The 17,509-nt window shown below is 35.1% G+C and overlaps 1 protein-coding gene and 1 long non-coding RNA gene across 4 annotated transcripts in view; one reads left to right on the top strand and one right to left on the bottom strand.

Moving 5' to 3' along the window:
• LOC136813642 (uncharacterized) overlaps positions 1-17,509 on the bottom strand; it is a 319,208-nt gene that overhangs the window by 236,494 nt on the left and 65,205 nt on the right. The window lies entirely within an intron of this gene.
• Positions 659-17,405, top strand: LOC136813628 (uncharacterized). 3 transcript variants are annotated; one of them, XM_067070133.1, is made up of 7 exons: positions 659-993; positions 2,825-3,035; positions 11,646-11,789; positions 14,717-14,804; positions 15,221-15,330; positions 15,888-16,040; positions 16,378-17,405. In XM_067070133.1, the coding sequence occupies exons 2-7, from the start codon at positions 2,898-2,900 to the stop codon at positions 16,666-16,668; spliced, it is 924 nt and encodes a 307-aa protein (XP_066926234.1). In that variant the 5' UTR covers positions 659-993; positions 2,825-2,897; the 3' UTR covers positions 16,669-17,405. The 3 variants fall into 3 exon arrangements, with proteins under 3 accessions (XP_066926234.1, XP_066926235.1, XP_066926236.1); XM_067070134.1 differs by lacking the exon at positions 659-993 and adding an exon at positions 2,294-2,352 and having other exon boundaries at positions 16,378-16,974; XM_067070135.1 differs by lacking the exons at positions 659-993; positions 2,825-3,035 and adding an exon at positions 9,805-10,359.

Here is a 17,509-nt window from a genome sequence, read left to right as displayed (position 1 = left end):
AAATTGTATGTTTTATCATGAAAACCTGGAGGCTCATAAGGAAACTAGGAATTGATCTTCCGAAAATGTTGTCTGATTTCCATAGAACTCAGCCCAGCACGTAGAGAAAGTGTCTACTTCGCATCTATTGTTTCATTTTCAAAACAAAGTTAAAACGCATGCGTATCTATAAACTGTTAGTCGTTATTATACGCATAACACAAAAAGGAATGAATACGTAGGGGTGGTACAGTCACTTTCGGTCGCAGGTGTGGATGGTGAAATTTATCGTTCTTTTTAAAATTTGTCGATCTTTTTAATGTTGCGAAGTAGGCACGTTCTCCCCCTCCCAGATATGGTGAACATGAGGCATAAAACATTCATTTTTTCGGATTTTAGGACCCTTTCTCTTGAGAACGGAACGGCTTCAAAATGAAGAGCGCAACGAAATATTATTCTACACGCAAAACAGCTTTGCTAGGTGGTTAACAATTACCATTACTATCCTTGTTGTTTCTTCAAGGTCTCAGCCATAATAAATGTCTGTCTGATTGACTCAACTTTTATTGTTATTGTTGATTATTCTAAACAGTTGGTCAGTGAGTCATCTTTTTTAATGACTGCAATATAAAGGAGGTCTGATAATATAGTGATACACTGTGAAATGAATTTAATACAAAATTATGACTTTTGAAAATTTTAACAGTGATCCTATGTCTTTGTCAGGAAACTGCTATGAAACCTATTCTATGAAACGATTAATGCTCTCGAAAATGCTGTGATGTAATGAAAGAAATTTATACTCTAGCATCAGGATAGTCTACTACTAATGGATAGATTTAAAATTTTGATTTGACTGTAATGTAATCGGATTATGATAGATAATATTTTAGAGATCTAGAATATTTGCAAAAGTTTGACATTATTTTTCAAACTGGAATATTTATATGGAAATAGGAAACTGAAGATTAAAAATCGAGATGGTGGTTTAATTTCCAGTGGTTGAAGCGCCAGGTAAGCAATAAATATTCTTTCATATACCATTTAACCAAAAAGCTATTGATCACAGTTTTATCTAAAGTTCTAAAGGAGGTATAAAAATGTTGTTCCTAGCTCAATAAGTCAGGAAAGGCAGGGATAGTTTCTAAATTTATTCTTTCAAGTTTTAGCTTATCTTTCTAGCAACATCTTCATCTGTTTAATAGTGGGTCCTACTTAGTCTCCTGCTCGTCTTTGAAAAGGCGGTTTTTTGTAACACCATCAAATGGAATATGTGTCTAACACGGAAGTGGATGTCCTATGGATGAGACTTTCTTTGAAGATTTTAAGAGTTAGAATGTGTTTGTATTCCTTTTGAAATCGCCATATCTGTAGACCCGGTGGAATCCACTCTGCACTTGAAACATTTACAAAAATAATACCTTGCTCCAATAGCGAAAGCACCATTATATTACATCTACATTGTAAAACTAACACTTATCAGGGGGGGTTTAGGGGGTACCCGATTCCGCAATTCCGCCAATTTTTTCTCCAATTTCCGTCAAACCGTCTTAAATTGAACCAAAATTCCGTCACCGAAAATTCCTTTGAAATTCAATATTTTTGTCGAAAATTCCGCAAATTTTGAATATCTTTTACCAATTCCGAAATTCCTCAAATTTTTTTGCTAAATTCCGTTTTTCCGCACTAAAATTGTCTAATTTTCCGTCTCCGTCAGAGAACCCAATTTCCGTAATTCCGTCTAAATTTTCGCCGAATTCCGCCACTCCGTCCGAAAAAAGGGCCGATTCCGCTCCTCCGCCAACCATGAAACCCCCCCCCTTATCAACTTCACTATGAAGGACGCTATAATTTTGAGGATCCCAGGTAGATTGTTGAGCTGTTTCCAACAGAATTGGGAACCTGTTTCCCTTTAAAACCAGAATGTTTGACAATCAAACTCTTCGAATTTCATAAATTCGATTGCACTTAATTGATTCAATTGTTGCGTCTTTTCATTGATAAAACAATCCACCCCTATGTTTGGAAAAAAGCACCGTTATTTTATGTTCATTGGCCTAAAACATTCCCACCAGTTCACTATGAAGGCTCTTTTACAATCTTTATTCTAGTTAAAACTTTTTTTGATAACACGGATTTTTTGCATCCACTACGTTGTTAAGATGAGAGGTCAAACTTCCTGACATTGATGACGTCTTGAAAATACCAAAACATCAACTTCTTAAAAAATATCAAAACATAACAGAAAAATGCCATGATTTCCTGAGAGGGTATTTTTACTTCCTTAATCCAAGGAATGTACTGGTCTATATGGTATGAGAGTTCAATGCTGATCAAGAAAGATAGAATTTTATGACCTTATAACACAATCAAGTAAGAATGAAGTGTATGTGCTTAAAAGAATTCAAAAATAGGAAATAGGGGTGGACATGATCCATTTATACCAACTGTGTGTGTTAATGCCAATACGACAAATCAATTAAGATCTACCACTTGCTTGAGAAAGGGAATAAAAAGGTCTTTACACCAAAAATCAAAAGACTGTTAAGTTTACTTAGGATTAATTAAGGATCAACGGAATAGATCAGTATTTATATTGAATAAGGAAATAGGTCAATAATATAACTTTAGAGAAAGCTCATATCGTCGATGAGGTAGTCAGTACTGATTGCTTTGTCATATTCATGTTAATTCACTGCTCAAAAGGTTCACAGAAGGTTACACCAGTAGTGTTAATCGCAACTTCAATAGAAACTTCTTAAAATATTGTCTTTCTTATGGGTGAATCTTTAAACTCAAATGATTGCTGCAAAACTGTTGAAAATCAATATGTTTCGCCACACAGAGTATTGGCAGAACGAAGGAAACAAGCTCGTCTACGAAGACCTCTCAGTCCACTTGGAAAGATACAAATCAAAATGGCTTCATCATCATCACCTTCATCAAGTGTGTCCATGCACAATCTAAACCTACAGAATGGTCACACGTTGTCATCTTCCCTAAAAAGACATTCACATTCTTTACCGTACATCTTTGAAGATTGCAATAACAACGAGGTAAGCGTCAAATTTTTCCTTTTTTGCGAACTTAAGTCTGCAGAAGAAAATAGCCTCGACGAGCCAGCTACTATTTTGTATTAAGTAAGTAATTTTGCGACCGCAGTCTAGGGCGACCCGAAGGCTCCCTTTTCGTATAGCTGTCTACCCAAAGGTAGGGAAAGGCGGCACTCCTTTCCCTGGATTTCTCCACTTACCCTTAATCCGTCTCATCAGTTGCTGAGCATCAATCAGAGAGGCATCAAGTACCATCTTGGGAATGGGAATCTTTGGTATTACCCGGCTAGGGATCGAACCCACAACCTTGCGCACCGTAGCTGGATGCTCTACCTTCATGCTACGGTCGCTAATTTTTAACCCTACGTTTGGTTTAACATTTTTTAGTAAGAAGTTTGAATGTGTTTCCACACAATGTGAAAGCTTTTTTAGTTTTTTTCTTTGAAGCAAATGGACTATGGGACTTTTTTTTCTCAGGATTTGACAAGAAAAGAACAATGCAAAAAACTTTAACCGCTAATAAGAAGTGTCCCTTCTTGATCTCTGGATGACGTCCCGCTACAGAGAGATAAACGTCGGGAAATAAATATGTTCAGAGTTTAAATTCGATGGCAGTTGCCATCAAAATATAAAGTTGCTTGGGTAGGAACAAACGATGAAAAAACAAACTCGGAACAACTCGGAGTGAACTCGTCCTTAAATTTTTCCCTCTCAGCTTGTAGCTTATTTACAAGGTACCTATCATTAGGCTTAGATTGTAACATACAATAATTTTTTATAGAGCGTTCATATTGATAATCACCAATGACTTTTAAGAACAAACCTTTTCTCTCCACACCCCGTATTACAATATGGTCAAAAGTTTGTTCACGGTGGAAAAAATACCCTGCAACTTTAGCCCCACTAGGAAATTGACTTTGATTTCATCCCTATTTGAAATTCAATGTAAAAAATTGCACCTCAAAACCATCCCCACAGGACTTTTTGAGCGATAATTTCCATCCCTATTGGGATTTTGATAAGAATCTTTATCCCCGATGTGGGAAAAATTCACTGGGTCTGTGAGGCAGAGAGGGGTGTCTTTTCTACTATCAATAATGAAGTGCTTAAGAAAATGACCCAGGATGATAGTTGACGGACTATACAATGTTCTACTGTACGTCCGGTGGCAGATGATCAAAAAGCTAGTTTTCTCTCCGGATATACAGCCCCTGGTTGATCAATAATAGATGAACTGAAATAGAGTTGTTTTTGAGCCAATAATTATCAGACACCATATATTTTTCTAACTGTTTTATTTTCTATTGTGATCATTCATAATCTTTCACAAGTCGGACAATAATTTTTCCCTTGTTATCTCTATCTAACTATCGTTGTTATTTTTCATCTTGCGGAAAGAAAATTTGATAAGAATTAACTGAAAAAGGAAAAAAAAAAGTGAAAACAGTCTGTTGTTTTTCCCAAGATTAATACTTAAGCTTTTTTATCCGGGGAAAGAAAAAAAATTACAGCCAAATTTTTTTCATAGGAATACTGGATTCTGCTATTGTTTTTCAACAATATTACTTGATTTTTGTTTTTTTACTTTCTGGTAAATTAGATTTTGTACTCTAAATCGTCATTCGGAGCTTGGTTAACCTCAGGAAATGTTGCTTTGCTACAATACGTTCTCTATCTAACCATAATGCAATTTCGTGGATACTACTTTCAAACAAAGCTTTCATCGTTCGTACAGCATAGAACAACAAAATAATCTTAAAGTTAGTGCACACGTAAAACGAATGGACTTTAGCATCAATAAAGGATAAAAAGTTCACTATTTTGCTCTTTCATTTTTCAACGTATGTGCTACAGTCAGTGCTAAAACATTTGGCAGGAATAAGTGATTTTCATGCTCTGCTTTTATGAAACCTCAACTTCAACTTGGATTCGCTGGTTAAGTGTTTTCAACCATTAAAATAGGGGGTCTGGGGTTGAGAGTGAGTGAAATAAAAGGTGAAGGTGTTTTTTAATGCTTACTGCCTACATATTATTGAGGCTCGGAAAACACGAGTTAAAAAACACGAGTTAAAAAACACGAGTTACAAAAAACACGAGTTACGTTAAATGTGACGTCATCAATGGGAAATCATGACGTCACAAGTAGATAATTTAACTCGTCAATTTATGGTGCACCTTAATCTTACGAGTTAATTAACTCGTCAATTTATGGTGCACCTTAATCTTACGAGTTAATTAACTCGTCAATTTATGGTGCACCTTAAACTGACGAGTTAATTAACTCGTCAATTTATGGTGCACCTTAAATTGACGAGTTAAATTTTCATGAAACCAAGTTGATCAAAAATTCTAAAATGGTGGTTAAATTATTTTTTGTGCCTATTTTTAGTTTAAAACTATTGGAATGGTAAATTTCTCTCATAATATTCTATAGTCTTTAAACTGAGACAGACAGAAGTTGACAAAAAGTATTTAGGCTGGCTCAAATGCTAAGGGAGAGACATATGTATAGAGTTTTGTTTCCTGTAGAGATTTAAAAATAAAATTACGGATTTTGAAGCTTTATAGCAAAATGAGGAACTTTTCTTTTGGTAGCTGTGAATTTTTTGAAAAATCAATAAACGGGGGGGGGGTCCTAATAAGGTCCGGGGGTTGGAAAAAATCGAAAAATTTTAATCTGAATTTTAGAATTTTTTACCAACTTGGTTTCATGAAAATTTAACTCGTCAATTTAAGGTGCACCATAAATTGACGAGTTAATTAACTCGTCAGATTAAGGTGGACCATAAATTGACGAGTTAATTAACTCGTAAGATTAAGGCGCACCATAAATTGACGATTTAAATTATCTACTTGTGACGTCATAATCTCCCATTGATGACGTCACATTTAACGTAACTCGTGTTTTTTGTAACTCGTCTTTTTTAACTCGTGTTTTTTAACTCGTGTTTTCCGAGCCTCCATATTATTGCATTGATTGTAGTTCATTTAAGTATGATACTGAACAGGAAATATTTCATGGATTTTCAGCTTTTTTAGCATTACTTTCAGGCAAGCAAGGAGAATACGCGGAAAAATAGTTTTATTTTCCCTCTGTTACAACAGTCTTTTTTTTCCGTTATTGGAGAAAGAGATGTGCTTTAGTATAGAATTATCATTAGCTTAATTAGAGATGGCGGAAGTCTAAGTGTACTGAGACTCCATCGGAATGGGAAGGTTTAAATTTGCTGAAGTGTACCTCAAAAGAAAAGAAAATGGTTACCGGAAGATGAAACTTGTCATATGTCATTATAATAGTCAATTTTCAGACATTTTTGCTTTCTATAATCAACTATAATTCATCATTTGTTTAATTATAGTACAAGGGTTATGTAATGGAGGTATCTTTCTTGATTGAGCCAGAGGAGAAGAAAAATATACCCTATCACAATCTTAAGTTACTTTTGTAAGGTAATATTTAATTGAGGTGCTTTAAAATCGCTTTCGGTTTTTAATAGGTTTTCGACTCGTTAATTGCACAATCAATTAGGAAAATTTAGTATAAAAGTACTAGATCGCTTAAAACGTTGAATTCCAATTGCAATTTCGTGGTAAGGGTTAAACAAGCAGGAGTCAGTTTGTTGCTTTTCTAGAGTTTTGATCCTAGTGAATTTTCCTTTGTTGCTATTTATACTTCATTGAGGGCTTGATAACCATTCATTTTTGATGATATGACTGCATTAATTTGAAGACTGGTCAAAAAGTTTGAAAACCAGAAGACAACTCCTAAGCGGATATTGCAGGTTTTAATATAGCTTGATATGCACCATTGCAATGTCTTCCATTCCACCCAATAGCTGATTGGTTGAAAGTGACGTATTGACTGATTTTATGTCACTTACAACCAATGAGCGATTGGGTCCGTGATGTAATGTCAGAAGACGTTGCAGTGGTGCATATCATGAATAGCTTGATAGTGGAAACTGATTCTTTTAAGGATATGAGATTCAGATATGATAATCTTGGAAGTTAACGCAGGAGTTTTGACCGGCTTAACTACCTGACTGTTTTTCAGATTCAGGCCAGTTTGACTTCGTTTGCTAGTAGCATGTTAACATTAGTTTACGGCCTTAGCATGAAGGTAGAGCATCCAGCTATGGTGCACAAGGTTGTGGGTTTGATTCCCAGCTGGGTCATACCAAAGATTCCCAAAATAGTACTTGATGCCTCTCTGATTGATACTCAGCAATTAAAGAGACGGACCAAGGGTAAATGGAGTAGTCTAAGGAAAGGAGTGGCGCCCTCCTCTACCCTTGGGTGGACAGCTAGAGAAAAGGGAGCCTTCGGGTCGCAAACTTACATACTTACTGCACCATTTGATAGCTTCTCCGCAACATATTGTTTACAGAGATAATCTTTAAAACCAGCTCCACAAAGATTTCCGTTTGATAATGACGAATGGAGATAAACTGACCAAGATGACGCATTTTGATACACCGCAATCATATCACATAAGGTTACATCAAATGTCAAATATAGAAAAAAATATGGTGTTTCATTAAATAATTCTCATAATCCATATGTTTTGCAAGTGACCTCTGAGTGACCGCACCATTACAGGACATTGTAAAGGATCTTGATACATGGCGATTCATTTTGAGAGAATTTTAGAGAGAAATCCATAATGGTGGACAATTTAAAGGGAAGTTTGAACACTTTTGGAATTTTTGTTAGGTAACCGGAGTAGTTGGTGATTGTTGACACAAAGTAGGGTTTGATTTTGGTTCAAGTTGATTAAGCTTTTCTTTTAGGAATAAGAGGATCATCAAAAATACATACCCCTTTTTTATGGAAGTTACGTTATCAAATTGTCTTCAGAGAGACTGTTCTTACAGCTTAGATCTTGCGGGACAAAACTGCGGATCTTTCCAAATCGCTTCCGGCCCCTTCCATCTTCAAAAATGTAAGTCCACGTAAACGACGTAAACGTCCATCGTAAACGATGCTAGTGTTGTAAATGAATGACATGAATGATTATATTTTTCATTTCTATCTGGCGGGGTGATGACGTAATCAAAATCCTTATCGATCATCGGACGTGTCAAACAGCTTAGCGTATTAGTTCTCTGTTTTTTTAATTCTCATTGAAGTAGTGGTAATAATCTTGATGTCAGATTTAATCGAATTTAATTTACCACGCTGTTTTGAAAATCATCAGAAAAGTGAGAGATGACTGATCAGCTGGAAACTCATCCGTAAACTACTTGATAACGATCTGATGATATCTTCAAAAACAGGACACTCTAGCATGAGGTAAAGTATCCGCCATTGAGCATTGTAGTTTCGAATTTAACTCTTTGACGACTAGTCATTTGTTCTCCGTCGTGGTTACTCGGAATGTTTGGACTGGAGTATGACAGTGACCTTTTAACTTAGTGTTGAAAAGTTAATTTTTGAGGAATGAAGAGTGCTGAATATTTAAAATTGTGGTTGAAGTCGTGGTGCTAAGATGGTTGGAATATTGCTGAATAAGAGCCGTGGCATAGTTGATAAAATATAACTTATGAAGTGCCTTGGCAATGGCTATAGATCATTAGAGCCAAGGGGAAACAGTTTTATTGTAGTTTTTAGGCTCTTGGTAACTTAGGTTTGAAAAGGTATGTTAGGTTGACGATCTCTGAAAGTCTAAAAATTTATTGCAAGTCAGCTAATTAATGAGACGATGACTCTGTGGAAATGAGTGAATTTGCTTCATATATCTGAAGTGAAATCATAAACTTTACATTGCATAAGCCATTTCAAAAAACACTTAAAAAATATGTCATCATTTTATTCATTACCCTTGTTGTTTGGTTAGGATAAATTTTACCAGTGAGTGACGATGGATATCGGATGGTTGAATTTGCTTTTAGGTAATAATCGGCTTAATTTCATGTTGTTTGGCTTATAAAGTTCAATGGTTGACGTTGAGCGATAAATATCACTAGTAGAATGTTACAATCGTTTATGTTAAAAGTCTACGGATTGTAGGTAAACTTCCTCACAGATACCATACGGCATTTAAAGGCAGGAAATGATAAGTTTTTTTGATGGGCATATAAAAGAGAAAAGTTTTCTGTGCCCGCTGGCAGTGTTGTTTTTAGATTTGGTGTATAGTTTGTCGTCACACTTTGCATTTTTCTTTAAGGTTGCTAACATGTCCTGGAATTCTTTTGTTTCTTTGTCTTTAGGGGTATGTTACTTAGAGCAGTAAATTTTCAAGTTACTGTTGCCAAATTCGCTGCAATTTGGTTGAATTTACAGAACTGGCTGCTTTCAAACCAATCAGCCTATGATTTACGACTTTTTTCGATTCGTTAAATGAAAAAGGCCCGGGACGTTGGGGTTAACAGGAAAGATAGTAGTTTCTTGTAATTTCTGTTTCTATGAAGATGTGATATTTTTTTGCAGAGAATATTTCACATTCGACTTCCCCTACTGTATTGATATAGCGCATTGATAAACGGAAAGTATTTGCTTTACATTATCATCAGAAAATGAAGTAATTGAAGGTTAGAGTTAAGGAAATGTCGTATGAATATTTATGTTAATTATGCCACAAACAGTCCATTAAATAGGCCAGTCACATGTATGCTTCTCAAACCATTTTTCTGCTGATGCAGTCAATACGTTACGGATGTTAATACAGAATTTTTTAACTAGCTTCATTATAGAGAGATGGTAAGATATTTAAAGACAGCGGGTCAACATCTAATAATTACCGTTGACGCTTATGCTGGCTGGCTGGTTGGTTGGCAATTCATTTGACTTTATATCGTCACTTTGAATACAATGAGTTCGGTTGAGCCTTTATGTTTTTCTTGTTTTTAAAGATGCCATTTTCTTATTGAAACGAGTTGCTGAAAATAAACATGATAGCTTGGTGTTATAGTCTTGACACGTTCTTATCTGTTTATTTTAATACCTTTTTCAGAGATATGAGATAGAACCGAGGAGGTATAAATGCATAGTTTCACAAATCTTTTTATTTGCTTGAGTTTGGTATTTAGTTTGGACTGTAGCTTACTCTCCTTATTCTTAGATATCACTACGGGGAGTGGGAAGCTAATTTCGCTTGTACGCCCGTTACGGGTGAAGCAGGGTTTGTCAGGTATCATCGGTTAGTCAAATGCAGTTATTTGAAAATTTAATACATTGGCTTTAAAATAGATCAATAAGAATTAAATATTAATCGGAATATTAACTTTCTTGGAAAATGATGATAGCTCAAAGACCGCGTTCAGTGACTATTGATTCTCTCTTGCCGACACTGGAATCTCCTTCTTTGACGTCCAAAAGGAAACCGAGGGTGAGTAGGATTCCATTAGATTTATACGTACGAATGATACTTAATTTCCAGATTGTAATATAGGAAACTAAACATAATAGATAAGAGAGATCCTGATGTCGACATTAGGAAACTTATGTTTCCAACATATCCAGGAGCGTTATGGTGAGAAAAAAGCAAACGTGAACAACAGACATCGAAATTTACATAAACATTTTTTGAGAAAGGTTGACTTTGGCTGAGCTTGCGTCTTATCTTTGTCTACTTCTTTAGTATATGATTGTATCATGTAAACTTTAAACCCGAGGAGGATACGAGTATCTTCCTGAGTCATGTTCTTCCTGAAATTTAGAATGAATTTCTCCCTAAGCAGGACGCACAAACCTTTTTATCAAAAGGCGCTAAAGCAGTTTTTTCCATGAAATTGCCTTAAATCGAAACATTCTTAACTCGTTAGTATGGGAAAATATTGATGTTGCTTCAAAGTGGGCAGATGTAAGCAAAAGTATTTCTCAAGTGTAATCTTTTCAATCATCTACCTCACTTAAAACTCGTTTAGTTAAACGAGGCTCAATTAACAAGATATTGAAATTTGACGACTAACGAATGGAATGCGCTGGAAAACAAAAACCTAGACACCTTAGGATTTGTGCCTTCAAAGAAGAGTCTTCATTATTGTTTGGTTCTATAAACAGGTCATTATTGCTAGTCATCGCTAGCATATTTTATCCGAAGTTAATGAGATAATGATCGTCTAATGGTTATCCGTATTACGAGTTTAAAGATAATCTGGGATCTTTTGGCAATTATGAACTTTAAAGTTTGCTAACATGAACGTAAACAATTTATCTTTTAAAAATTTCGCTAATTTTAGATCCGTAAATTTTAATCAGGTCTTATTTCGGTCTTCAAGGCAATCTGAATTTTCTTCTTGCTCTGCCCACAAACAGTTGTATGTGAGACGTTCAAGTTTAGCTGATTCAGGTTTAAAGCGCCCATAAAAGAAAATTTAAACACAGATTACTCTATGACGTCTAGCGAGTACCCCACAAAAGCCGGGATTCTTCATTCCATTACTGCATAGAGAAAAACCTGTGACGTATAGGCTTTGCTACATCCAAAAGTGACTCAAAAATGCTAATGCTAATTTCCCGCAATATTAAGCATAGATTGTTATACCTATAAAACGAAAAGCATTTTTTACCTGTTCTAAGTCCCTTCTAAACAGTACGCTTTTAAGAATAGACTTTTTCTTAAAAAAACAATACTACATTTCTAGTAAAATCTTCTTTTTTTTTCCTTTATAGAGTAGCAGTTACACGGTGTTGCCATCAAAGGCTACATCACCGACACCATTAGAATTTGCTGGCAGATACAAGATAGTTGTTGTTGGTGAAGATAATTGTGGAAAAACATGTCTTTTGAATTCCTTCTCCAGGAGAACTTTCACGGTACATATTATATTAAAATATTCCAATTCGCCAGATTCCTTTTTCAAGTTTTTGTATGAAGTTTTGTACGGATTCTAAAGAGGCATAATGATAAAGGCAGGAGTTTCAATTATCTTATAAAGTTTTTTATTCAAGATTGTAACGACACCGAGAAAAATCTGTTGCTACTTGGCATGAGTAATCGTTCAAAATAACAAAGCAGTTTTTCCTTTTTCACATACTGTATCCTTATTGCAAAATGATTTCTTGCAGAAGTATATTGAGCAATTGTTACAGCCCATTCGGAAATTCGAACATTTTGAAATATTACAAAAAATTTTCCTCACTCTTTTGATTGTGCGAGTTTCGATACATCCTTCAAGGAAATCGAAAATTTCTGCGCCTTTGGTTAATTACTTGTGGTTCAGGATGCTTAGCTCTCCTTTTCATGATTGCTTCGTTTTCCCTTTGCACGTGTTTTTATTTCCTGTGATTTGAAGAACATTTAAAAAATAAAATTCCTTAGATAATATGTGCATAAAATCTGCATATACTTTGATAATTTCAAATACTAATGAACATTGGTGGGTGAAAAATCTGAGGGTAAAACCCACAAAACCTTAATGATTTCAACAACATACACTTGACATCCTCCAATCCTTGCACTGTATCAAATATCTTTTGTATGTTAAACCAGATGGACACAGCATGACTTATGATGATGGTGTATCAACAATCCGTTATGGTTCTAAACAAGTCGAATTCGTCATGTGGGACTTATCAGGTATAAAGAAGAAAATATCCAAACATTTGATATGCCCCAGTTTCACCGTTGCCCAGCTGGCACACAATGTTGTTTCAACGTTCATCTAACGTTTATATGGATGTTGTGAATATTAGATAACGTTGAAAACAACGTTGTGTGCCAGCTAGGTTGCGAATACCATTGACTTCAAATTAATTAATGCAGTGGCAGTTCTGAAAGTGGTTCAAAAGTTTATGACGGTGAGTGTATTTCCTTATAAGGAAATGAAGGCTCTCTCTCTCCGTCAAAAGTTTTCAAACCCCTTCAAAAAATCCACCACTGTAATGGACTGTATATTGACTGAATTTTTGAAATACGATTATATATCGAATTTTAAACCTAACTTCCACCAGTAAACTTCTGAAACTTTTATCAATTTCCTTACTTACATTTTTACAGGGTGTTCAGATTATGACGGTTTAAGGATAGAGTTTAAGACCGAGATACCGATCTCTTCTCGTGTGCTTCGATATGGAAATAGCGAGTCTTTAGATGCTGCCATTGATATCGTATGTTTTTCGGATAAATTACTTTCTTAATAAAAAATACCTCCACTCTATATCAGTCTTTATGGTATTGTACATCCTACAATAGCAGTTTTTTTGATAAATAAAAATATACATGTAGCCGGTACATTTCTCCAGTAAAAATTTTAAACCCTACTACATCCGTCCGGGAGCTTGGGTATAATCACAACGGAGTCAAGTTTCGTATCCTTCACAGCGCTACGTTTCTTGTCGCCCGCCCCTCCATAAATGGGATAAATGAGGCAGAGGGGTTACGATACTGGTTCCGAAGGATCCTGAATTTTATGATTCTTTTTATAATTCTTTTTGACGTAGAAGAATCCTTTGTCAAGAAATGGTAAAGGGCTAACTAGCGGTGTATAGCAAGAACGTTTGAGTATTAAATAGATAACGTAATAGTTTAGGTAATTTGTCAGGAAAATAGCAAAACGGGAAATATTTATTACATTTTCATTGTAATTTTGCACTTCGACAACCTTCAATTAAAGCGCAAACGAATAATTTTGACCTTCAACCCAGAATTCATCTCTCATTTCAGTGGATACCAGAAATACAATTCGAGGAACCGAATGCTTCTTTCATTTTGGTTGGGTGTAAACATGATTTAAGACAAGAAATTCCTTACCAACATCACCAGAAAACTTCCAGCACCATTTCACCTGAATATCGACACACTGTATCAAAATCAAAGGTACTAAAGTTTTGATCTTTCAATATCTCTGTATTGATGCTGTGACCTGACAATCGGTAGAGCTCTAGGAGACTTAATATCTTGTTTTTGTGCAAAGAAGATTGTAGCAACAGCTCGATGTGTCGCGAGCACGAATTGGCATTTTCCCTAGATAGTGAATGCTGCCTGGATAGGGTTTCCGTTATTGGGAAGGACTATCTCAGATGATTGTAGTTTTGGAACACTTACAAAATAACGTTCTGGTTGTCTTCAAGCCTCGAAAACCAAGGTTCATGAAATAATGATTTCGTAAATTTCATAATAACATTCTTCATTCAGAAACAATTTTCATGTAATTGAAGTGTAAAGGCAAAAGTTTCAATTATCTTATAAAGTTTTTTATTCAAGATTGTAACGACACGAGAAAATCTGTTGTACTTGGCATGAGTAATCGTTCAAAATAACAAAGCAGTTTTTCCTTTTTCACATACTGTATCCTTATTGCAAAATGATTTCTTGCAGAAGTATATTGAGCAATTGTTACAGCCCATTCGGAAATTCGAACATTTTGAAATATTACAAAAAATTTTCCTCACTCTTTTGATTGTGCGAGTTTCGATACATCCTTCAAGGAAATCGAAAATTTCTGCGCCTTTGGTTAATTACTTGTGGTTCAGGATGCTTAGCTCTCCTTTTCATGATTGCTTCGTTTTCCCTTTGCACGTGTTTTTATTTCCTGTGATTTGAAGAACATTTAAAAAATAAAATTCCTTAGATAATATGTGCATAAAATCTGCATATACTTTGATAATTTCAAATACTAATGAACATTGGTGGGTGAAAAATCTGAGGGTAAAACCCACAAAACCTTAATGATTTCAACAACATACACTTGACATCCTCCAATCCTTGCACTGTATCAAATATCTTTTGTATGTTAAACCAGATGGACACAGCAGTGACTTATGATGATGGTGTATCAACAATCCGTTATGGTTCTAAACAAGTCGAATTCGTCATGTGGGACTTATCAGGTATAAAGAAGAAAATATCCAAACATTTGATATGCCCCAGTTCACCGTTGCCCAGCTGGCACACAATGTTGTTTCAACGTTCATCTAACGTTATATGGATGTTGTGAATATTAGATAAACGTTGAAACAACGTTGTGTGCCAGCTAGGTTGCGAATGACCAATTGACTTCAAATTAATTTAATGCAGTGGCAGTTCTGAAAGTGGTTCAAAAGTTTATGACGGTGAGTGTATTTCCTTATAAGGAAATGAAGGCTCTCTCCGTCAAAAGTTTTCAACCCCTTCAAAAAATCCACCACTGTAATGGACTGTATATTGACTGAATTTTTATGAAATACGATTATATATCGAATTTAACCTAACTTCCACCAGTAAACTTCTGAAACTTTTATCAATTTCCTTACTTACATTTTTACAGGGTGTTCAGATTATGACGGTTTAAGGATAGAGTTATACCGAGATACCGATCTCTTTCTCGTGTGCTTCGATATTGGAAATAGCGAGTCTTTAGATGCTGCCATTGATATCGTATGTTTTTCGGATAAATTACTTTCTTAATAAAAAATACCTCCACTCTATATCAGTCTTTATGGTATTGTACATCCTACAATAGCAGTTTTTGATAAATAAAAATATACATGTAGCCGGTACATTTCTCCAGTAAAATTTTAAACCCTACTACATCCGTCCGGGAGCTTGGGTATAATCACAACGGAGTCAAGTTTCGTATCCTTCACAGCGCTACGTTCTTGTCGCCCGCCCCCTCCCTAAATGGGATAAATGAGGCAGAGGGGTTACGATACTGGTTCCGAAGGATCCTGAATTTTATGATTCTTTTTATAATTCTTTTTGACGTAGAAGAATCCTTTGGTCAAGAAATGGTAAAGGGCTAACTAGCGGTGTATAGCAAGAACGTTTGAGGTATTAAATAGATAACGTAATAGTTTAGGTAATTGTCAGGAAAATTAGCAAAACGGGAAATATTTTATTACATTTTCATTGTAATTTTGCACTTCGACAACCTTCCAATTAAAGCGCAAACGAATAATTTTGACCTTCAACTCAGAATTCATCTCTCATTTCAGTGGATACCAGAAATACAATTCGAGGAACCGAATGCTTCTTTCATTTTGGTTGGGTGTAAACATGATTTAAGACAAGAATATTCCTTACCAACATCACCAGAAACTTCCAGCACCATTTCACCTGAATATCGACACACTGTATCAAAATCAAAGGTACTAAAGTTTTGATCTTTCAATATCTCTGTATTGATGCTGTGACCTGACAATCGGTAGAGCTCTAGGAGACTTTAATATCTTGTTTTGTGCAAAGAAGATTGTAGCAACATCTCGATGTGTCGCGAGCACGAATTGGCAGTAATTTCCCTAGGATAGTGAATGCTGCCCTGGATAGGGTTTGTTCCGTTCATTGGAAGGACTATCTCAGATGATTGTAGTTTTTTTAGAACACTTACAAAAAATAACGTTCTGGTTTTTCTTCAGATCCTCGAAATCGAACAAGGTTCATGAAATAATTATTTCGTAAATTTCATAATAACATTCTTCATTCCAGGCAGAACAAGTAGCAAGAGACTGGGGAGCAAAAGATTACATTGAATGCTGTGCTAAAACTGGATACAATATACCAGAAGTCTTCAAGAGTGCTGCACAAGTATTTCTAGCATCAAACGAAGATAAAAGTAATGCTTACGGGTTTAAAGGATTATCAATGTTTCGAAGAAGGAAATCGAATGACACTTCTGAGATATTCTACTCATCTTATGAGTCAAGTACACCATGTAGGTTTTATCCGAGTTATGCAACGAAGAGTTACTTAAGGAGAGCATCTGATGCTTCTACGTGATAATATTCGTTGTGAAGAAGTTTTTGATGGTGCTCGCTAGATCTTGTGGCAGGTGGCAGCTTCTTTTGATGTATCTACATATTTGGCTACCCCTGAAGAAGTTGGTGCTAGTAGACCTTGTGACAGGTGTAAAGAAATATGGTGATGTAACTCGATGCACCAACTCGATAAACTCAAATTCTTTTGGTACACCAAAATTTGTACAAAATGCGATAATTAAACCTTTTCTCAATTTACTAATGGACAAGGGAAATCATGTTTTATGAGAGATATAAAAGATAACCAAACGGCTGGGTATGAATTTATGGTTGTAGTTAATAGTTAATAGACGCCTTCTTGATTTCCTGGACGGGTGAAATTTATGACAAACTCTGTAGTTAATTGCTTCAGATAGAAATCTCTTTCAATGTGGATATTAGAGAGTTTCTGCAACTTCAAAATCCAAAGTGTTGTTTCATATTGTCTGGTATAAGATATATTTAAAAGTTTATACGTTTTAGTATATAATAGAATTTATAATGAAAAATACCTAAATTTACCTATTAGATTATTGTACCAATTTCATTTTGAAAATTGTATCCCAATACGAATAGAAAAGATTATTTTATTTATAAAGATGATTAAGTAATGAAAAGAAATATTTTTATTTTGGATAACCATTTTTTTTCCCATTTAAACAACATGCTATATATGACATTAGACTGTGAGGAGAATATAGAAAACTGTTTGAATTTTTAGTACTGGGTGTGATATTTCATAATTCTAAAGGTCTATCCAACAGCTGTATGAAATCCAATACATATTTTTTTCAAAACCCGCAAATATTTGCATTTTACAATAC

This window comes from Clytia hemisphaerica, unplaced genomic scaffold (genome assembly GCF_902728285.1).
Source record: "Clytia hemisphaerica strain Z4C2 unplaced genomic scaffold, Clytia hemisphaerica genome assembly, whole genome shotgun sequence".
Taxonomy (NCBI): Eukaryota; Metazoa; Cnidaria; class Hydrozoa; order Leptothecata; family Clytiidae; genus Clytia; species Clytia hemisphaerica.
This window is presented reverse-complemented; position numbering and strand designations above follow the sequence as displayed.